Source organism: Macaca thibetana, chromosome 19 (assembly GCF_024542745.1).
Source record: "Macaca thibetana thibetana isolate TM-01 chromosome 19, ASM2454274v1, whole genome shotgun sequence".
NCBI classification, from domain to species: Eukaryota; Metazoa; Chordata; class Mammalia; order Primates; family Cercopithecidae; genus Macaca; species Macaca thibetana.
The window spans coordinates 4,783,290-4,806,486 of NC_065596.1; the positions used below are offsets into that span (position 1 = coordinate 4,783,290).

The 23,197-nt window shown below is 47.5% G+C and overlaps 1 protein-coding gene across 5 annotated transcripts; it reads right to left on the reverse strand.

The window, feature by feature from the left end:
- Positions 1-6,462: 6,462 nt before the first annotated feature.
- Positions 6,463-21,774, reverse strand: ZNF101 (zinc finger protein 101). 5 transcript variants are annotated; one of them, XM_050769689.1, is made up of 6 exons: positions 20,898-21,070; positions 20,059-20,217; positions 10,849-16,825; positions 10,537-10,663; positions 9,810-9,870; positions 6,463-9,103 (listed from the first exon to the last, which is right to left on the reverse strand). In XM_050769689.1, the coding sequence occupies exons 4-6, from the start codon at positions 10,568-10,570 to the stop codon at positions 8,011-8,013; spliced, it is 1,188 nt and encodes a 395-aa protein (XP_050625646.1). In that variant the 5' UTR covers positions 10,571-10,663; positions 10,849-16,825; positions 20,059-20,217; positions 20,898-21,070; the 3' UTR covers positions 6,463-8,010. The 5 variants fall into 5 exon arrangements, with proteins under 5 accessions (XP_050625646.1, XP_050625644.1, XP_050625647.1 ...); XM_050769687.1 differs by lacking the exon at positions 20,059-20,217; XM_050769690.1 differs by lacking the exons at positions 10,849-16,825; positions 20,059-20,217; positions 20,898-21,070 and adding an exon at positions 21,646-21,774.
- Between the last annotated feature and the right edge of the window lie 1,423 nt (positions 21,775-23,197).

Sequence of the window (23,197 nt, forward strand, 5' to 3'; positions counted from 1 at the left end):
AAATCCACTTCCAGCCCTTTTGCATCCTTGAACTCCCATTTTCTACTTTTACAGAAAAGCACTTTTTTTTTTTTTTTTTTTTTTTGAGACGGAGTCTCGCTCTGTTGCCCGGGCTGGAGTACAGTGGCTGGATCTCAGCTCACTGCAAGCTCCGCCTCCCGGGTTTACGTCATTCTCCTGCCTCAGCCTCCCGAGTAGCTGGGACTATAGGCGCCCGCCACCTCGCCCGGCTAGCTTTTTGTATTTTTTAGTAGAGATGGGGTTTCACCGTGTTAGCCAGGATGGTCTCGATCTCCTGACCTCGTGATCCGCCCGTCTCGGCCTCCCAAAGTGCTGGGATTACAGGCTTGAGCCACCGCGCCCGGCCCCAGAAAAGCACTTTTTAGAGTCTATATGCTCAAGTGGTGTAAAATGTCTTCCCCATCAGGATGGGCTAAAGAGCCACTTTTTGTGAGAGGCTTGGGGGCTGGAAGGCACCTCTCTGCCACATGGGATGTGGGTGAGAACAATTCACTCTTTGAAGATTAAGTGTATGTGAGCCTATGGTGAGGTTTGTGTAAAACCTGTTTGTGTGTCTGTTTGAGTCCTACAATTCAATAAGTGTCTCTGTGTTTTGTTTTTTGAGACAGAGTTTCGCTCTTGTTGCCCAGGCTGGAGTGCAATGGCGCGGTCTTGGCTCACTGCAACCTCCGCCTCCCGGGTTCAAGCAATTCTCCTGCCTCAGTCTCTGGAATAGCTGGGATTACAGGAGTGTACCACCACACCCAGTTAATTTTTATATTTTTAGTAGAGATAGGGTTTCACCATGTTGGCCAGGCTGGTCTCGAACTCCTGACCTAAGATGATCCGCCCGCCTCTGCCTCCCAAAGTGCTGGGATTACAGGCGTGAGCCACCACACCTGGTCGATTCAATAAGTATTAATCTCCTTGATATAACAGGTTCTCTAGTTGGTGTAATGAACAAAGCTATACTAATATCCCTGTCTCCTCCAACCTGACATTCTAAAAGAGAAGAAACAAGAAAATAAGCAAAACTATACAGATCACAGTGGTTATTCCTCAGGAAGGAGAGAAACCTGGAGTAGAGGGGGCAGGCCTGGGGTCTGTGTGTCTCTGCAAGCATCTGTTGGTATCTCTGGGCCATTATATCTGTGAGTTTGTGAGATTATGTGTCTGTGTCTGGGTGTGTCCACCTGTGTGTACAGTGAAAATGGTTATATCTCTTGTATATTGGTCTGGGAGGCTGTGGGGGCTGTGTGTGTATATTTTTTAATCTAGAATGCTTTCATTTCATTTTCTTGCCTGATTTCCCTGACAGCTTCTCCTTTAACACACTGAGTAAAACTAGTTAGGTTCGGGCACGGTAGCTCACGCCTGTAATCTCAGCACTTTGGGCAGCCAAGCGGGCAGATCACTTGAGTCCAGGAGTTTGAGACCAGCCTGACCAACATGGTGAAACCCCGTCTCTACTAAAAATACAAAAATTAGCTGGGTGTGGTGGCATCTGCCTATAGTCCCAGCTACTCAGGAGGCTGAGACAGGAGAATCACTTGAACCTCTGGGAGGTGGAGGCTGCCCTGAGCCGAGATCGTGCCACTGCACTCCAGCCTGGACAACAGTGAGAACTCCGTCTCAGGAAAAAAAAAAACAACAAAAAAAAACCTGTTAGAGCATACATCCTCTTTTTCCTGATCCAGTGTTTCACCATCAAAATGATGTAGGTTTTTCATATATGGCACCAATTGAGATGATTGTCATTTTCCATCATTTTGCTAATGTGGTATATGACAATTATCAGTTTTCATATTTTGAACCATTTTTACGTTCCAAGAATAAATCTCACTTGTGGTTATGTAATGCTTTTAATATGTTGCTTCCTATGCTTTCGTGGTATTTATTTGAGGATTCCTGCATCAGCATTCACAATAGGAATTAATGCAATCTTCCTTGCTGTCAAGCCATTTCACACCTGCTTGTGAGCCCTGCCCTGAGATCTCAATTATGTAATAAAGCCTTTTTATACTCACTGTGTGTCTGCCACACAGCCATGCAGGTCAACATCAGAACCACACGTTTTCAGGCGACACTGGCAGTTGGCACCATGAACAAGATGTCTAGATGCTGGTCACTACGCCACGGGTCTGTTCTCTCCTCTGGGTTGCTAACCTGCTCTGCTGCCCAGCAGCCAGCGTGTACTTTAAGCTGCTGCTTCTGCCCTGTGTTGCATTGCTGAGGCCTAGCTGGCCTCAGTTCCAGATTCAGCTGAGCTAAGTCAGCAGTTTGCATAATTCCTTTACATTAAGGAGCAGAAGTATGGGATTGCAGCCCCAATTTTTTTGTTGTTGTTGTTAGAGTTTCGCTCTTGTTGCCCAGGCTGGAATGCAATGGCACGATCTCGGCTCACTGCAACCTCTGCCTCCCAGGTTCAGGTGATTCTCCTGCCTCAGCCTCTCGAGTAGCTGGAATTACAGGCATGTGCCACCACACCTGGCTGATTTTTTGTATTTTTAGTAGAGATGGGTTTTTTCCATGTTGGTCTGGCTGATCTCGAACTCCCAACCTCAGGTGATCTGCCCGCCTCAGCCTCCTAAAGTGCTGGTCTTACAGGCGTGAGCCACTGCACCCGGCCAATTGCAGCCCCTCTTACACAGTCCTGGGTCATATGTTTTGACTGGGACCTAGCTGTGGTTGTTTTGTTTTTGTTTTAGTTTGTGTGTTTTTTTTTTTTTTTTTTTTTTGAGACGGAGTCTCGCTGTGTCGCCCAGGCTGGAGTGCAGTGGCCAGATCTCAGCTCACTGCAAGCTCTGCCTCCCGGGTTTTTACGCCATTCTCCTGCCTCAGCCTCCCGAGTAGCCGGGACTACAGGCGCCCGCCACCTCGCCCGGCTAGTTTTTTGTATTTTTTAGTAGAGACGGGGTTTCACCGTGTTAGCCAGGATGGTCTCGAACTCCTGACCTCATGATCCGCCCATCTCGGCCTCCCAAAGTGCTGGGATTACAGGCTTGAGCCACCGCGCCCGGCCTAGTTTGTGTTTTTTAGACAGAGTCTCGCTGTGTTACCCAGGCTGGAGTGCAGTGGTGTGATCTTGGCTCACTGCAACCTCTGCCTCCCAGGTTTAAGCAGTTCTCCTGCCTCAGACTTCCGAATAGCAGGGATTACAGGGGCGTGCCGCCACACCCAGCTAATTTTTGTAATTTTAGTAGAGATGGGGTTTCATCATGTTGGCCAGGCTGGTCTCGAACTTCTGACCTTCAGTGATCCATCTGCCTCGGCCTCCCAGAATTCTGGGATTTTTTTTTTTTTTTTTTTTTTTTTTTTTTGAGACAGAGTCTCGCTCTGTCGCCCAGGCTGGAGTGCAGTGGCCGGATCTCAGCTCACTGCAAGCTCCGCCTCCCGGGTTCACGCCATTCTCCTGCCTCAGCCTCCCGAGTAGCTGGGACTACAGGCGCCCACCACCTCGCCCGGCTAGTTTTTTGTATTTTTAAGTAGAGACGGGGTTTCACCGTTTTAGCCAGGATGGTCTCGATCTCCTGACCTCGTGATCCGCCCATCTCGGCCTCCCAAAGTGCTGGGATTACAGGCTTGAGCCACCGCCAATTTTTTTGTATTTTTAGTAAAGATGGGGGTTTCACTGTGTTGGTTAGGCTGGTCTTGAACTCCTGACCTCAGGTGATCTGCCCACCTAGGTCTCCCAAAGTGCTGGGATACAGGTGTGAGCCACTCTGCCTGGCCTTCTTTTTTTTTTTTTTTGAGACAGGGTTCTATCACCCAGGCTGGAGTGCAGTGGTGTGATTATGGATCACTGCAGCCTTGACCTCCTTGGCTCAAGCGATCCTCCTGCCTCAGCCCCCCCAAGTAGCTGGGCCTACAGGTGTGCACCACCACAACTGGCTAATTTTTGTATTTTTTATAGCGATGGGGTTTCACTATGTTGCCCAGACTGGTCTCAAACTCCTGACCTCAAGCAATCTGCCTGCCTCAGCTTCCCAAAGTGCTGGGATTACAGGCACGAGTCACAGTGTCACCTGAGAGGAGACTTGAGACTGGGACCTTTTATCACCAGAGTAGAAATACCAAGTGCACAGGAGGACGTGAGGTAGAGGACGCAGAGGAGTGAACACAGCTGCCCCGAAGGTCATGGGGGAGTGATGCTATGCAAGGAGAAAATACGCTCAAGGTCTGGGTGGATTCCAGGGGTTGAATTCAATGGTCCTTTCAGAGGCCAGAGCTGTCCCTGGGTCTCCTAGTATCAACAACATCCCAAACTCTCAAGTGTGACCACCCCAACTCGGTGTCCACACGTCAGGGCTTCAGCTGTGCAGAATCCCCTTAATGCAGTCTCCAATATACATAGGTACCTGTATATGTCACGTGCTGTATATAACGTTACATACTGGCAAAAGATTCAGTCCTTGACCAAGCTCTCACAAGGCTCTCCTGAGCCCTCTTATCAACTGGGCCTCTTCCTTGGCATATAACATCCACAGACTCAGCACAAATGATTTTCTCCACCTCTCCCCCCACATTCAATGACTTGAATGAGGCCAGGCACACAGGTTCACACCTGGGAGGCACTTTGGGAGGCCGAGGCAGGCGGATCACATGAGGCCAGGAGTTCGAGACCAGCCTGGGCAACATGGTGAAACCCTGTCTCTACTAAAAATACAAAAATTAGTTGGGCGTGGTGGCACATGCCTATAATCACAGCTGAGATTTCAGGAGGCTCTGGCACAAGAATCACTTGAACTTGGGGGTCAGAGATTGCAGTGAGCAGAGATTGAGCCACTGTACTACAGCCTGGGCAACAGAGCAGCGATACTCCATCTCAAAAATAATAATAGTAATGAAGTGTGTCCAATTTACTGATTTTGAACTTTAAGCAAGACTTTGTCTCAAAAAAAAAAAAAAAAAAATTGTGGGATATGCTGGGCACGGTGGCTCACCCCAGCACTTTACGAGGCTGAGGTGGGTGGACCACTTGAAGTCTGGAGTTCAAGACCAACCTGGCCAACATGGTGAAACCCCGTCTCTACTAAAAATATTAAAAAAAAAAAAAAAAAAAAAAAAAAAAAACCAGGTGTGGAGATCCCAGCTACTCAGGAGGCTGGGGCAGAAGAATCGCTTGAACTCGGGAGGCAGAGGTGGCAGTCAGCCGAGATCACACCACTGCACTCCAGCCTGGGCAAGAAGCGCAAAACTTTGTGTCAAAAAAAAAAAAAAAAAAAAAAAAAAAAAAACAGGATCATCCCAATAGATGCAAAAAATCATTTGAAAAAGTTCAATACCACTTGATGAAACACTCAATAAATAATGAACAGAAGGGAACTCCTTCAAACTGAATTAAGGCATTTATTAAAAACCTGCAGCTAACATCATACTTGATCAGGAGACTGAATGCTTTCTCCATCAGATTAGATAAAAATATTGTCGTATCACAGGGCTGTCCTTAAGTCAAAAGGAATCATCCAAATAATACTCAGAAATAACAACAAAGACTAAAGGGCAAAAAATGAGAATGAGTCACATGAGACAATACTCTACGGTAAACTTTACATACTTATAAATTGATACCAAGTCCTTATTAGCAAAGAAAATGGAGTAAACATTGAATCATGCCAAAAAGAATAGTTTTCCCCATAAAAAAGAGGCGTTTTTCCCCAGAAGAAAGGCAAGTGGAATACATATGATGGGTGAGGAATATGCAGAACCTGCCTCATAACACCAGTAAGAAATCTCTATTAATAAAGACTCATGGGCCAGGCGCAGTGGCTCACTCCTGTAATCCTAGCACTTTGGGAGGCCAAGGCAGGGTGCATCACAAGGTCAGGAAATCAACACCATCCTGGCCAATACAATGAAACCCTGTCTCTACTAAAATACAAAAAATTAGCCAGGTATGTCGGCGTGCGCCTGTAATCCCAGCTACTCGGGAGTCTGAGGCATGGGAATTACTTGAACCCAGGAGGTGGAGGTTGCAGTGAGCCAAGATTACGCCAGTACACTTCAGCCTGGCAACAGAGCAAGACTCTGTCTCGAAAACAAACAAACAAACAAAAGACTCATTTTGTAGTGGCTCATGAATCACAGAACAATTAAACACTACATAAAAATTAAATCTGCTTACATATTAGAAATAAATTTCGGCCGGGCGCGGTGGCTCAAGCCTGTAATCCCAGCACTTTGGGAGGCCGAGGCGGGTGGATCACGAGGTCAGGAGATCGAGACCATCCTGGCTAACATGGTGAAACCCCGTCTCTACTAAAAAAAATACAAAAAACTAGCCGGGCGTGGTGGCGGGCGCCTGTAGTCCCAGCTACTCGGAGGCTGAGGCGGGAGAATGGCGAACCCGGGAGGTGGAGCTTGCAGTGAGCCGAGATCGGGCCACTGCACTCTAGCCTGGGCCACACAGCGAGACTCCGTCTCAAAAAAAAAAAAAAAAAAAAAAAAAAAAAAAAAAGAAATAAATTTCAATTCACCCACAGATCCAACACTCTTTAAAATGGATAGAAAAAGAAAACGAAAACTAAAATGGATAGAAAAAAATTTTATTAATTGACTTAAGATAAAAACACTTCCTATTAAACCTCAGGTACCACTGCTTAAAGAGTATCTGTGGAATTCTCAGGTTACCTTGCAAAAGTGGAAACCCATAATCCAAAGAATGAGCCACAGGGGACGGGTACGGTGTCTCATGCCTATAATCTCAGTACTTTGGGAGGCCGAAGAGGGTGGATTACTTGAGGTCACGAGTTCAAGACCAGCCTGGCCAGCGTGGAAAAACCCTGTCTCTACAAAAATACCAAAAAATTGGCTGGGCATGATGGCGTGCGCCTGTAATCCCAGATGCTTCGGAGACTGAAGCAGAATTGCTTGAACCCAGAAGTCAGAGGCTACAGTGAGCCAAGATCGTGCCACTGCACTCTAGCCTAGGCAACAGAGCGAGACTGTGTCTCGGGGGGCAAAAAAAAAGGCTGGGCGCGGTGGTTCACACCTGTAATCTCAACACTTTGGGAGGCCGAGGACGGCGGATCACGAGGTCAGGAGTCCGAGACCAGCCTGAACAACATGGCAAAACCCCATCTCTACTAAAAATACAAAAAAATTAGCCAGGCGTGGTGGCATGCACTTGTAATCCCAACTACTCAGAGACTGAGGCAGAACTGCTTGAACCCAGGAGGCAGAGGTTGCAGTGAGCCAAGATTGTGCCGCTGCACTCCAGCCTGGGCAACAGAGCAAGACTCCATCTCGAAAAATAAAAAATAAAAGGAAAAAGAATGAGCCACCGATAAATGCTATATACCTTTGTATAATAACTCATTCATGATTAAGTTTTTGAGCATTATATAATTATTAATTTGCATCAGGCTTTCAAAACTACTTACATTTATAGGATTTCTTTCAAGTGGGTGTTCTCACAATTTTTTAGATAGGGTCTTGCTGTCGCCCAGGCTGGAGTCCAGTGGTGCAGTCTCCACTCACTGCAACCTCGACCTTCCAAGCTCAAGCAATTCTCCCACCTCAGCTTCCTAAGTAGCTGGGACTACAGGCAAACACCATCATCCCTGGCTAACTTTTGTATTTTTTTGTATACATGGGGTTTCTCCATGTTGCCAGGCTGGTCTCGAATACCTGGCGTCAAGCAATCCACCCACCCTAACCTCCCAAAGTGCTGGGATTACAGGCGAGAGCCACTGTGCACAGCCCATGTGAATTTTAATAATTGTTAAAATTGAAGTTTCCTGTATTTTCCAAACTCCTAACATTTCCATCCAGTGTGTATTCTTCGATTCGTATCATCCATCTCCACTGTGCACTGACATGTGTCTTTGAATGGAGATGATAGCGATGAGAGTTTCCCCATATTCTGTATATTTCTACAATTTTTCTCCAGTATTAGTCCTTTTATGGCTCTGAATAGAACTGGGATATCTGAATAGAACTGGGATATCTGAGGCTCTGAATAGAACTGGGATATCTGAGGTCTCAAACTCCTGGGCTCAGGTGATCCACCTACCTCCTGCCAAAGCACGGGCTGTGCCCAGTCAAATGAGTTCTTTCATGAAGCCTAAGGTAATTTGAAAAAGTAAAGACTTTACCACACTGTTTACAGTCAAAGGGCTTTTCTCCAGTGTGAATCATTTCATGTCTTCGTAGGGAACTGCACGACCCAAAGGCTTTACCACACCTTTTACATTCATATGGCTTTTCTCCACTATGAGTTTTTTTATGTCTTCGAAAACAACTGGGATAATTGAAGGTTTTACCACATTTATTACATTCATAAGGTCTTTCTCCAGTGTGCGCCCTTTCATGTTCTCGAAGGGATGTGGGGCATCTAAAGACTTTGGCACATTTCTGACATTTGTAGAGTTTCCCTCCACCATGGGTTCTTTTATGTCTGTGAAGGGAACTGGAGCAACTGAATTTTTTCCCACATTCCTGACATTGGTGGGGTTTCTCCAGCGCGTGCGATCTGATTTCATGTGTCCGAAGGTAACCTGCGGAAATGAAGGCTTTACCACATTGTTTACATTTGTAAGGTTTTTCTCCAGTGTGAGTTCTAACATGAATTTGAAATAAACTGGGATAATCGATAGGTTTTCCACAGTATTTACATTCATAGCGTTTTGCTCCAGTATGCATTTTGCCATGTTTTCGAAAGAAACTGGAAACGGTGAAGGCTCTCACTATTTCCCTGCATTTATAGGACCTCTTTCCAGTGTGAGTTCTTTGATGGATTTGAAATAAATCAGGAGAATTAAAGGCTTTCCCGCACACCCTGCATTCATAAGGTCTCTTTTGAGTTGGTGTTACTGTGCGCTGTGCACCACTACTGGGAGAGACGGAGGCTTTCCCACGTTGTTTCTGTTTACGGGGCTTCTCTCCCCATTCCCCACCACACTCGGATCTTGTGTGTCCAGCATGAGCTCTCATGTGCCTGTCCAGGAATGAATGACGGAGGAAGACTTTCCCACACACGCTGCATTTGCATGGTTTCACTCCAGTATGACTTTTCTTGTTCAGGTGACAATCAGGAATCTGCCTGAAGGTTTCTCTGTGTTCACTCCCTTCTTTACGTCCACAGAGTCTCTCCACCAGACTTCTATGAAAAATGACAAGCGCATGGTTTATTCACGCTTTTCTATTAATGGACATGTCTTAAGACTTATGCTGCTACCAAAATCAGGAACAGTGGAGGTTTTCTGCCAGGTCAGAATTATTAGAAAGGAAGTGTATTGATGATTCTGCTACCCAGCTCCCCATAGCTATTATCCAAACAGTGACATCCATGTCACAGATTCTTAGTACCCTGTCCAGACACTCAATATCTATATTACATTGAAGGATAGATTTTTGGTGGCAATCTTCTAATAATCAGTTAAAAATCTAACATTGTACTTATTTGTCTCGTATTTTTTTTTATTTTCCTGACGTGCTAAGATTCCCTCAAGAGAATCTTTTTTTTTTTTTTTTTTTTTTTTTTTTGAGATGGAGTCTCGCTCTGTCGCCCAGGCTGGAGTGCAGTGGCGCGATCTCAGCTCACTGCGAGCTCCGCCTCCCGGGTTCACGCCATTCTCCTGCCTCAGCCTCCCGAGTAGCTGGGACTACAGGCGCTGCCACCACGCCCGGCTAGTTTTTTGTATTTTTAGTAGAGACGGGGTTTCACCGTGTTAGCCAGAATGGTCTCGATCTCCTGACCTCGTGATCCGCCAGCCTCGGCCTCCCAAAGTGCTGGGATTACAGGCGTGAGCCACCGTGCCCGGCCAGAGAATCTTTATTACATTCTTCCTCTTGTGAGTACAGATTACCTTAGCTTAATCCCCAGATTTTGGTACAGATTCTCAGTGTCCTGGTCTTTCCATTGGATTCCTAAAATGTAGACCCAGAGAAATCATCATTAATTACTTAAAACTACAGAAAAATCACTAGGTTCTAAGTTCATTAAACACTGCCACAATACCTGATTTTTTTTTTTTTTTTGAAACAAAGTCTCACTCTGCCACCCAGGCTGGAGTGCAGTGACACAATCTTTGCTCACTGCAGCCTCCACCTCCTGAGTGCTAGTGATTCTCCTTCCTCAGCCTCCCGAGTAGCTGGGATTACAGCTATGCACTGCCACACGCAGCTACTTTTGTATTTTTAGTAGAGACGAGGTTTCGCCACGTTGACCAGGCTGGTCCCAAACTCCTGACCTCAGGTGATCCACCTGTCTCAGCCTCCCAAAGTGCTGGGATTATAGGCATGAGCCACCACAATTGCCCACCCCCCACCATTGTGTGTTTTTTTTTTTTTTTAAAGAGACAGGGTCTCATCATGTTGCCCAAGATGGTCTCAAACTCCTGGACTCAAGCAATCCTCCCACCGTGGCTTCCCAAAACACTAGGATTACAGGGGTAAGCCACTGTACCTGGCCCACGATGCCCGATTTATTCACCAACATATTCTCTTTCCACATTCCAAATTGTGCAACCACACTGGTGACCAAAGCACACTTGTCTTCTAATTGACTAAGGAAGGAAATGTTGTCCTCCTTACCGACAGAGGCCAGGTTCCTGAAGGTTTCCAGCATCACATCTCTGTAGAGATTCTTCTGGGAAGGACTCAGCAAAGCCCACTCCTCCTGGGTGAAGTTCACAGCCACATCCTCAAAGGCCACTGAGTCCTGAAACATCCCACAGGGGTGGAGGAGGAGGGGTGAGACTCAGCACTGGGGATCTCTACCCAATACATGAGTGATCCCATGACGCCGGGTTCTCCACTCACTCACTCCATGACTGAGTCATCAGCCTCCTCCTCTCTATCTACATGTGCTTCCTCCCTCACAGCAGTTCCGGTGTGAGAACTGACCTACTCGGAGAGCCAGCCGCAGAGGAGGAACACCCTCTCCGTGGTGGGTCCAGGGAGTCAGTTGTGCTGCTGCGTTGCCCCGAATGCTCTTTGCAGAGAGGATCTCTAGTACCCGTCACAACAAACTGCCGCCACCTGGTGCGCAGACAGCACTCCTTTCAGCAGTCCTGAGTCTGGGTCTCCTTAGAAAGGCCTGTTCACCAAGTTCGACCTTTGCTACTATCAGGGGGAACTTAGACTACAAGAGGGATCCCATCAACCTAAGTGACAAAGTGGCTCACTGTGGCTAAACGGTTTACTATTGACAAACAGGATGGTACTGACTGAACTGTTTTCCTTCTGAAAGCCTACTCTTTTGCTCCAAACTAGCAGCGGTGCCTAGGAGACTAGCCCCCAAAAAACACTCTGGGCACTGAGTCTTGAATGAGCTTTCCTAGTAGACACATGTCACACTTGTTGTCACAACTTGTCCACTGGGGAATTGAGCTCATCCCATGTGGTTATACCAAGAGAGAATATTCTGAAGGTTGCAAGCAGTTTACTCTAGACCAAATTTAATCAAGTAGTAAATAAGACTCATAATCAATATTTAATCGTCCTCATGGAAGAATTTTTAAATTTCTATCAAAGCAGAATGGAGTAAGTGGAAAGATGACACGTGTTCCTAGAAAAACCTCAATAAGATGTCCCTTTTTCCAAATGATATCCTTATAAAATTTCATAAATACCCAATACAGCTGGGCATGGTGACTCACACCTGTAATCCCAGCACTTTGGGAGGCCGAGGCGGGTAGATTACTTGAGGACAGGAGTTTGAGACCAGCCTGGCCAACATGGTGAAACCCCATCTCTACTAAAAATACAAAAAATTAGCCAGACCTGATGGCACATGCCTGTAGTCCCAGCTACTTGGGAGGCTGAGGCAGAAGAATCACTTGAACCCAGGAAGTGGAGATTGCAGTGAGCCGAGATCATGCTACTGCACTCCAGCCTGGGCAACAGAGCGAGACTCTGTCTCAAAAAAAAAAAAAAAAAAAAAAAAATCCTCAGACATTTTAGGTCAACAAAAGCTACTTTTCCAAACCTCCCACTACCTGGTGTGCAGGAATTAACATCTAATAATTGCCAAAGCCTCCTGAATAGCTGGTGGATGGCTTGCCTAACACACACCAAGGATTTCCAAACCATCACATTCAGGACAGCATACTATTAGCAGGGAGATAAACAAATAGATCAAAGGAAAAGAAGAGAGTCTTCAATGGGCCAGTATTCATATGAAAACTTAGTTAATAATAGAGCAGACATTGTAGAGTAGTGGGGCAGAACACTTGAGGTCAGGAGTTAAAGGCCAGCCCGGCCTACATGGTGAAAACCAGTCTCTATTAAAAATACAAAAATTAGCCAGGTGTGATGGGCCTGGGCAAAAGAGCAAGACTCCACCTCAAAAAACAAAAAAAGTAAAAGTTATGGCCATCTCCAGAAAAAACATTTTTAAAACATTAGCAGGGTATGTTAGCAGGTGCCTGTGGTCCTAGCTACTTGGGAAGCTAAGGCAGGAGGATTGCTTGAGCCCAGGAATTCAAGGCTGCAGTGAGCTAGGATTCTGTTGCTGCACTCCAGCCTGGGTGACAGAGTGAGACTTTGTCTCCAAATAAATAAATAAATAAATATTGATATAATATTTTTTTTTGAGATAGGATCTCACTCTGTTGTCCAGACTAGAGTGCAGTGGTACAATCATGGCCCCTGCAGTCTTAACCTTCCAGGCTCAAGCGATCCTCCCACTTCGTCCCCTACTACCACCACACCCAGCTAATTTTTGTATTTTTTGTAGAGATAGGATCTCCCTGTGTTGCCCAGGCTCCTCTCAAACTCCTAGGCTAAAGCAATCTGCCCACCTTTGCCTCTGAAAGTGCTGGGACTACACACATAAGCCACTGTTCCCGGCCTATTATCTTTAAATGAGGCTAAGTCATAGGTCAATAGAATGCTTCCCCTCACCTCAACCCTTACACTCACAACAGCAGCAGCAGAATACATACATACAGCAGAGCACAAAAAACTATACAACCGTACAACTCAGGCTTAGTTTCAAAAGTCCTTCAGAATACTTCAGCAAATTAGATAATTGATTACGTGGACAAATGTCTACACATACACAATATACCAAGACTGAGTCATGAAAAAACAAAAAGTCTGAATAGAGCTGTAGTAATAGGAGATTGACATAGTAATAAATTAAAAAAAAAACAAAAACAAAAACAGCCGGGCACGGGGGCTCATGCCTGTAATTCCAGCACTTTGGGTGGCCAAGGCGGGTGGATCCCCTTAAGTCAGGAGTTCGAGGCCAGCCTGGCCAACATGGTGAAACTCCGTCTCTACTAAAAATACAAAAAAGTACCTGGGCGTGGTGGCAGGCGCGTGTAATCCTAGCTACTTGGGAGGCAGAGGCAAGAGAATCACATGAACCTGGGAGGCGCAGCTTGTAGTGAGCCAAGATTACGCCATTACACTCCAGCCTGGGCAACAAGAGTGAAACTCCGTCTCAAAAAAATAACATAAATTAAGAAAATTAGGCCGGGCGCGGTGGCTGGCCGGACGCGGTGGCTCAAGCCTGTAATCCCAGCACTTTGGGAGGCCGAGACGGGCGGATCACGAGGTCGGGAGATCGAGACCATCCTGGCTAACACGGTGAAACCCCGTCTCTACTAAAAAAATACACAAAACTAGCCGGGCGAGGTGGCGGGCGCCTGTAGTCCCAGCTACTCGGGAGGCTGAGGCAGGAGAATGGCCTGAACCCGGGAGGCGGAGCTTGCAGTGAGCTGAGATCCGGCCACTGCACTCCAGCCTGGGAGACAGAGCGAGACTCCGTCTCAAAAAAAAAAAAAAAAAAAAAAAAAAGAAAATTAATAAATTGGCCGGGCGCAGTGGCTCACGCCTGTAATCCCAGCACTTTGGGAGGCAGAGGCGGGCAGATCATGAGGTCAGGAGTTCGAGACCACCCTGGCTAACACAGTGAAACCCCGTCTCTACTAAAAATACAAAAAATTAGCCAGGCATGGCGGCAGGCGCCTGTAGTCCCAGCTACTCGGGAGGCTGAGGCAGGAGAATGGCATGAACCTGGGAGGCGGAGGTTGCAGTGAGCCGAGATCACGCCACTGCACTCCTGCATGGGTGACAGAGCGAGACTCTGTCTCAAAAAAATAATAATAATAGGCTAGGCGTGATGGCTCACACCTATAATCCCAGCACTTTGGGAGGCTGAGGCAGGCGGATCACGAGGTCAGGAGTTCAGGACCAGCCTGACCAACATGGTGAAACCCTGTCTCTACTAAAAATACAAAAATTAGCTGGGTATGGTGGTGCATGCCTGTAATCCCAGCTACTCAGGAGGCTGAGGCAGGAGAATCGCTTGAACCCAGGAGGCAGAGGTTGCAGTCAGCCAAGATCATACCACCTATACTCCAGCCTGGGCAAAAGAGCAAGACTCCATCTCAAAAATAATAATAATAATTTTAAAAACCTCAACAAATACAAAACCCAGAACACCAAAGAGTTTCACTGCTGAAATCCACCAAATATTTAAAAAAGAATTGCTATCAATCCTCCTCAAATTCTTCCAAAACTGAAGAGGAAACATTTCCAAACTCCCTCTATGAAGTCAAAATTATGCTGACACTACAAAAAAGAAAACCACAAATGTCCTTTACGAATATAAATGCAAAAAATCCTCAATAAATGCTAGCAAATCATACCTGCCATATTTAAAGGATTATATGACATGATCAAGAGAGATTTATCCAGAAAATGCAAGGATGGTTCAATGTATGAAAAACAATGGGGCCAGGTGCAGTGGCTCACGCCTGTAATCCCAGCACTTTGGGAGGTCGAGGCGGGTAGATCACTTGAGGTCAGAAGTTCAAGACCAGCCTGACCAGCATGGTGAAACCCCATCTCTACTAAAAATACAAAATTAGCCAGGTGTGGTAACCCATGCCTGTAGTCCCAGCTACTCGAGAGGCTGAGGCAGGAGAATCACTTGAACCCAGGAGGCAGAGGTTGCAGTGAGCGGAGATCACACCATTGTACTCCAGTCTGGGCAACAGAGGGAGACTGTCTCAAGACCAAAAAAGTCAGTTGCATTTATATGCACCATAAATGAATAATGAGAAAAAGAAATTAAGAAAACAATACCACAAACAATAGCACCAAAAAGAATTGAATAGGCCGGGCGCAGTGACTCCCATCTGTAATCCCAGCACTTTGGGAGGCCAAGACGGGTGGATCACAAGGTTAGGAGTTCAAGACCAGCCTGGCCAAGATGGTGAAACCCCATCTCTACTAAAAATACAAAAATCAGTCGGGCGCGGTGGCAGGCACCTGAAATCCCAACTACTTGGGAGGCTGAGGCAGGAGAATCACTTGAATTCGGGCAGCAGAGGTTGCAGTGAGTTGAGATCACACCATTGCATTCCAGCCTGGGTGACAGACTCCGTCTCAAAAAAAAAAAAAAAAAGAATTGAACACTTAGGAATTACAAACCAAGAAGTCAAAAGACTGTTTGTACACTGAAAATAACAAAATGTTGCTAAATGAAATTAAAGACATGAATTGAAAAATATCTTGTGTTCATGTGTTCAAAGACTTTACGTTATTTGGCTGGGTGTGGTGGCTCATGTCTGCAATCCTAGCACTTCGGGAGGCCGATGTGGGAGGATTACAAAGTCAGGAAGTCGAGACCAGTCTGGTTAACATGGTGAAACCCCGTCTCTACTGAAAATACAAAAATTAGCCAGGTGTGGTGGCGTGTGCCTATAATCCCAGCTGCTCCGGAGACTAAGACAGGAGAATTGCTTGAACCCAGGAGGTGGAGGTTGCAGTGAGCCAAGATCATGGCACTGAACCCCAGCCTAGGGGACAGAGCAAGACTCCATCTCAAACAAAACAAAACAAAACAAAAAACAAAAAACGCCAGGCACAGGCAAAGGTGATCACCTAAGGTCAGGAGTTTGAGACCAGCCTGGCCAACATGGTAAAATCCCATCTCTAATAAAAATACACAAAAAAATTAGGCGTGGTGGCATGCACTTGTAGTCCCAGCTACTCGGGAGGCTGAGGCAGGAGAATCGCTTGAACCCAGGAGGCAGAACCCAGGAGGCTATAGTGAGCCAAGACTGTGCCACTGCATTCCAGTCTAGGCAACAGAGCGAGACTCTGTGTCAAAGAAAAAAGAGACTCTACATTATTTGGAAGGTAATACTACCCAAAATTATCTGCAAATTCAATACAATCCCTATGAAAATCTTGTGTCTGTTTTTTGTTTTTTGTTTTTTTTTTCAGAAATAAAAATACCAGCCAGTCACAGTGGCTCACGCCTGTAATCCCAACACTTTGAGAGGTCGAAGTGGGAGGATCGCCTGAGCTCAGGAGTTTCAGACTGGCCTAGCCAACATGTTGAAACCCCGTGTCTACTAAAAATACAAAAAATTAGTTGGGCGTGGTGGCAGGTGCCTGTAATCCCAGGTACTTGGGAGGCTGAGGCAGGAGAATCGCCTGAACCCGGGGAGCAGAGGTTGTAGAGAGCCAAGATCACGCCACTGCACTCTAGTCTGGGCAACAGAGTGAGACTGTCTCAAAAAAAAATAATTAATTAAATAAAATGTATATAGAATCTCAAAAAACCCAAAATAGCAAAAACAATAGGGCCAGGCATGGTGGCTCACACCTGTAATCCCAACACTTTGGGAGGCTGAGGCAGGTGGATCATAAGGTCAGGAGTTCAAGACCAGCCTGACCGACATTGTGAAACCCCATCTCTACTAAAGCTACAAAAAATTAGCTGGGTGTGGTAGAGGACGCCTGTAATCCCAGCTACTTAGGAGGCTGAGGCAGGAGAATCGCTTGAACCTGCGAGGCGGAGGTTGCAGTGAGCCGAGATTGTACCATTGCACTCCAGCCTGGGCAACAGGGCGAGACTCTGTCACGAAAGTAAAAAAATAAATAAATTTATAAATATATAATCATACATATAATTTATAAATACATATATAAAATCATACATATAATTTTTATATGTACACACAAACACACTTTTTTTTAAGAGATGGGCATCTCACTATGTTGCCCAGGCTGGACTTGAACTCCTGGGCTCAATTGATCCTCCTGCCTCAGCCTCTCAAGTACCTAGAATTACAGGTGTTTGCCAGTGTTCCTGCTCTCAGTTCATCTTGAATTGCTAGTTACAAGCCGCTGAAGTAAATGTTTAGAAAATAAAGCCTACTAAAATTTTTCTTGAAGTCTGAAAATGTCTCATGAATAAAATGATTATGATGAAAAAAGTATATACTGAAAAATATCAGGCCAGGCACAGTGGTTCACACCTGTAATCACAGCACTTTGGAAGGCTGAGGCAGGTGGATCACCTGAGGTCAGGAGTTCAAGACCAGTCTGGCCAACATGGCGAAACCCTGTCTCTACTAAAAATACAAAAATTAGGCTGGGCACGGTGGCTCACAACTGTAATCCCAGCACTTTAAGAGGCCGAGGCGGATGGATCACCTGAGGTCAGGAGTTCAAGACCAGCATGGTCAACATGGTGAAACTCCGTCTCTACTAAAAATACAAAAAGTAGCTGGGCGCTGTGGTGCGTGCCTGTAATCCCAGCTACTCGGGAGGCTGAGGCAAGAGAATCGCTTGAGCCTGGGAGTCGGAGGTTGCAGTGAGCCAAGACTGCGCCACTGCACTCCGCCTGGGCGGCAGAGCAAAACTCCATCTCAAAAAAAAAAAAAAAAAATTAGCCAGGGATAGTGGCAGGTACTTGTAGTCCCAGCTACTTTGTTGCTGAGGCACGAGAATCACTTGAACCAGGGAGGCAGAAGTTGCAGTGAGCTGAGATTGCACCACTGCACTCCAGCCTGGATGACAGAGCAAGACTGTCTCAAAAAAAAAAAAAAAAAAAAAAAAGGCCAGGGACAGTGGCTCACACCTGTAATCCCAGCACTTTGGGAGGCCAAGGCAGGCGGATCATCTGAGGTCAGGAGTTCAAGACCAGCCTGGCCAACATGGTGAAACCCCATCTCTACTAAAAAAATACAAAAATTAGACGGGCGTGATGACTGGTGCCTGTAATCCCAGCTACTCAGGAGGCTGAAGCAGGAGAATCACTTGAACCTGACAGGCGGAGTTTGCAATGAGCTGAGATGGAGCCACTGCACTCCAGCAACCCCAAATTCACATTGAAATCCTAACACCCAGCCGGGCGCGGTGGCTCACGCCTGTAATCCCAGCACTTTGGGAGGCTGAGGCAGGTGGATCACGAGGTCAGGAGACAGAGACCATCCTGGCTAACATGGTGAAATCCCGTCTCTACTAAAAATACAAAAAAGTTTAGCCAGGCGTGGTGACAGGCGCCTGTAGTCCCAGCTACTCGGGAGGCTGAGGCAGGAGAGTGGCGTGAATCCAGGAGGCGGAGCTTGCAGTGCGCCAAAATCGCGCCACTGCACTCCAGCCTGGGCGACTGAGCAAGACTCCGTCGCAAAAAAAAAAAAAAAAAAAAAAAAAAAATCCTAACACCCAAGGTGATGGTATTAATATTAGGGGGCAGCAACTCTGGGAAATAACTGTGATTACATGAGAACATGAGAGAGCCCTGTGAGTAGGAATAGTATCCTTAGGAAAAGAGACGAGTATCTATCACTTTCAGATGTCATTCAGTATTTTTTCCGTAATAAACCATTCAGTAAACAAAAGATCATATCTGACTACTTCTAGATGTTGCCAAACTTATCCCAAAGGACTCAGCATTAATCTGTCAAATCCAGATAACACAAAACAGAACAGTTATCCACCATCACAAATTCCCCAGCCTGCAAAGGAGACGAGCTGATGTGCTGGTGAATCTTTGTAAATCAGTAATTTCTGTGTATCTACCATACCTTTTTTGTTTTTGTTTTGAGACAGAGTCTCGCTCTGTCGCCCAGGCTGCAGTGCAGTGGCACCATCTCTGGCTCACTGCAAGCCCCGCCTCCCAGGTTCACGCCATTCTCCTGCCTCAGCCTCCCGAGTAGCTGGGACTACAGGCGCTCGCCACCACGCCCGGCTAGTTTTTTTGTATTTTTAGTAGAGACGGAGTTTCCCCGTGTTAGCCAGGATGGTGTGTATCTCCTGACCTCGTGATCCGCCCGCCTCTGCCTCCCAAAGTGCTGGGAGTACAGGCGTGAGCCACCTCACCCGGCCTACCATGCCTTTTTTTTGTGGGAATGTATTCATATTCTGCAGCCATAATGGAAGATTTCCTTTTTTTAAAAAAGGGTCTCACTGTGTAGTACAAGCTGGAGTGCAGTGGCGCAATCAGGGCTAAGGGCAGTTTCAACCTCCCAGGCTCAGGTGACTCTCCCACCTCAGTCTCCTGAGTAGCTGAGACTACAGGCATGCGCCACCATACCCAGCTAATTTTTGTATTTGTTGTAGAAATGGGGTCTCGCCACGTTACCCAGGCTGGTCTCAAACTTCTGGGCTCAACAGATCTTCCCGCCCCAGCCTCCCAAAGTGCTGGAATTACAGGCGTGAGCCACCTGGGCAGGAGAATCTCTTTTGACTTCCAAAGCAGACTGGACAACATAGTGAGACCTTGTCTCTACAAAAAAAATAAAAATTAGCCAGGCATGGCGCATGCCTGTGGTCCCAGCTTCTTGGGAGCCTGAGGCAGGAGGATTGCTTGGGCCCCAGAGGTTGAGGCTGTAGTAAGCCATGACTGTGCCACTGCATTCCAGCCTGAGCTGCCTCAGAAGGAAGTTTCTTTCTACTGTTTCTGGCCCCACCCCACCCCCAAGGGCCAGCAGGGACTCCCTCTGGAATTTCCTAAGGAAATTTATTTTCAAAAGAAAGAACTCCTCCCTAGGAGGCTCATCAAACAATCAGGAAAGATTAACCACACCAGGACAGACTTTTCACCCGTTCTTCCCAGGGCAGCTGGAACAAATCCCTGTACGGTCCTGAAACCCAGGACCAGTAAGATAGGAGGGTGGGCTGAGGACCCAATACCCTCTGAAGTTCCCAAGAGGAGCCTCCACCCAAAGACAGTCTGACAAGGTGTCCGCGCCTAGGGAAGGTAAAAAGAGGGCAGGCACAGTGATTTTTTTAATATCGGAGTGTCTGGGGGTTATTTTCTGCTTTGCTCGCATGTGAAATGTTCACAAACGGAAAACGAACCTTTTAAGAAGTGCCATCTAGGGCTCCTTGGAAAAGATGACAATTAAAACGCTGGGCGCAGTGGCTCAAGCCTGTAATCCCAGCACTTTGGGAGACCGAGGCAGGCGGACCACCTGAGATCAGGACTTCAGCATGGCCAACGTGGTGAACCTGTCTCTACTAAAAATACAAAAGTTAGCTGGACGTGTTGGCGGGCACCTGTAATTCCAGCTACTTGAACGTGGGAGGGGGAGGTTGCAGTGAGTCGAGATTGTGCCACTGCACTCTAGCCTGGGCGACAGAGCGAGCCTCGTCTCAAAAATAATAGAAATAATGAAAATAATAATAATGTGAAGCGAATGTAGTGGAGGGAGAACTTAGGGTTGAGGAATGCGGGGAAATTTAGGGATTTACTGCAGTCCTGGGAGGAGTGAGGCTGGGGGACCGGGTCGTGGGTTTGAAACCCAGTTTCCCACACCTTTGGAAGACTCCGAAGGAAACGGGGGCCGCCTAAAGGAGGAAGAACTGGGGACCCCACAGGCCACGGTTCCTCCCGCACGAACCCCACACCCGAGGCAGGATCCCCCCAAGACCCTCCTGTGGCCCCAGCACAACCTGGGGAGACGCGGCGCTGCGGGCGCGGAGCTGCCCTGAGAGGGCTCCGGGGCCGGGACATGACACCCGGGGTCCCGGCGGCTGGTCAAGCTCCACCCTGCGACCGAGGGGACCAAGGGTCGAGCTGTGCCTGGGGGACTCGGGTCCCAGACCCCACAGTCGCCGCGGGGAGCCCCGGGTCCCGCCACTGCCGGTTCCGACCAGCTCTTCCTCAGGTCTCTGGACGCCCGACTCCGCACGCTCACCATTTCCGGCTTCCGGGTTTCCTGGGTCCTCCCTGGGGCTGGAGCAGCCAGAGCAGGTCCCACAGGACAGAATCTGCGGTACCTGGGGCATCAGGGGCCTCACCGAGAAACTAAAACCCGGACCCGCGCGAAAACTGACCGCTTCCGGCTTTGGAAGTTGCCCCTCCTCTCGGCGCACCTGATTGGACAGTTTGCCCCACAGCGCCTCCGACTGGATGGCGCCCCAGGCCCCGCCCCTGGGGCTTGAGCGGCTAGGAGAAGTGATCGGAATCCTAGCTGTGTGGGGTGTGACAGACAGGTACTACCTGCAGCCCCTCGCAGGGCGGGACTATCTCTGGGACCTTAGACTTGGGCTTGCATGGAAGCAGAACTTGCTCCTGTTAGGGTCAACCCAACCAGACTGTTCCCCTCCTTCCCCCATAAGTCTTACAATACAGTCCTTTGTGACCTCCACACAACTCCACCCCGGGCTAGAAGTAGAACCCCTCCCCACTGACCCTTCCAGTAACTGTTCAAAAGACTTCAGCTGAAATGGCAGACAGTTGCAGGATGCGGTCAGAACACCTGTCCACCTTGCATAACAAAGCTGGCAAAAACATCTCCAGGATGCGGTCAGGACACCTGCACCTCCGACTCAGTTCTCACACCTCGACCCAGTTCCTTGCCCTATAAAGTCCTGCTGTAGTCTGTAAGCGGGGCTGCCTCCTCTGACTGTGGTAGGGCAGCCCAGCAGGTTAATAAAACTTACATGATTGACTTCAGGTCTCTTTGTCCTTTCTCTCGGCTGACCTTACAGCTCCTGGTTTTCCAGAGCAGGCCCTGTCGGCTTCCTGTACTCAGTGGGTCCTTCCTGCTGCTGCTGTTGCCTTTTTTTTTTTTTTTTTTTGAGACGGAGTTTCACTCTTGTCGCCCAGGCTGGAATGCAGTGGCACGATCTCAGCTCACTGCAGCCTCCGCCTTCCAGTTTCAAGCGATTCTCTTGCCTCAGCCTCCCGAGTAACCGGGATTTCAGGCGCCTGCCACCACTCCCGGCTAATTTTTGTATTTTTAGTAGAAATGGGGTTACACCATGTTGGCCAGGCTGGTCTCCAACTCCTGATCTCGTGATTCGCCCGCCTCGGCCTCTCAAAGTGTTGGGATTACAGGTGTGAGCCACTGCGTCCAGCCCCTTCCTGCTTCTTTTTCCAGAACACTGGTCACACGAGTGTGCATGGAATTCCAGACTCCGTGTTCAACGAAGCCATCCCCATGCCTTGGAGCTGGGGAGACTCCCAGGTCACTGGAACAGGTAGGAGGCCCTGATGTCCTCCAGAGATCAGGAATTTAAGATGAGGCTATTAGTCCTATCGCCAAGGCTTCCTACACTTTACTTCTCAGGCTACTCGTTTTCAGTCAATAAAATAAAAACACGCCTTAAAGGGAACAAAATTATTAAATGCAGGGAGAAACTGGAGTAAACCACTTTTTTTTTTTTTTTTTTTTGAGACGGAGTCTGGCTCTGTCGCCCAGGCTGGAGTGCAGAGGCACGATCTCGGCTCACTGCAACCTCTGCTTCCCAGGTTCAAGCGATTCTCTTGCCTCAGCCTCCCGAGTAGCTAGAACTACAGGCACATTTCCCCGTGCCCTGCTAATTTTTATTTTTTGTATTTTTTTTGTATTTTTAGTAGAGACGGGGTTTCACCGTGTTAGCCAGGATGGTCTCGATCTCCTGACCTCGTGATCCGCCTGCCTTGGCCTCCCAAAGTGCTGGGATTACAGGCGTGAGCCACCCTTGCCTGGCCTGGAGTAAACATTCTATAAAGGTATTTCTACCAGAAAGGGGTCCAGTCCCAGACTCCAAGAGCAGAAGGTTGGACCTTGCATGGGAAAGAATTAATACTGGAGAAAAAACTGAAAAAGTAAGTATACCGAACTGTATAATGGGACAGAAACATGTCATTCCTATTTTTACTGAAGATTATCTTATTCAATACTATCTGATTATTAAGTCCTATTACATTTCCTTTCTCCTTTTACAAAGTCATGTATCTTAAGAATATGCAGCCAGGCATATTCTCCAGCTTGGGCGAGAGTGAGACTCCGTCCCAAGAAAACAAAACAAAAGACAAGGACCGGGCACCGTGGCTCACACCTGTAATCCTAGCACTTTGGGAGGCTGAGGCGGTGAGATTATTAGAAGCCAGGAGTTCAAGACCAGCCTGGCCAACATAGCGAAACCAGTCTCTACTAAAAATACAAAACATTAGGCCGGGAACGCTGGCTCAGGCCTGTAATCCTAGCACTTTGGGAGGCCGAGGTGG

Excerpts from the sequence above, each read along its gene's own strand:
- ZNF101 (XM_050769685.1), bottom strand. Across the intron at positions 9,871-10,536 it reads CAGGAACCTGGCCTCTGTCG|GAATCCAATGGAAAGACCAG; the intron begins GTAAGGAGGACA and ends TCTACATTTTAG. Across the intron at positions 9,104-9,809 it reads AATCTGGGGATTAAGCTAAG|AAGTCTGGTGGAGAGACTCT; the intron begins GTAATCTGTACT and ends CATTTTTCATAG.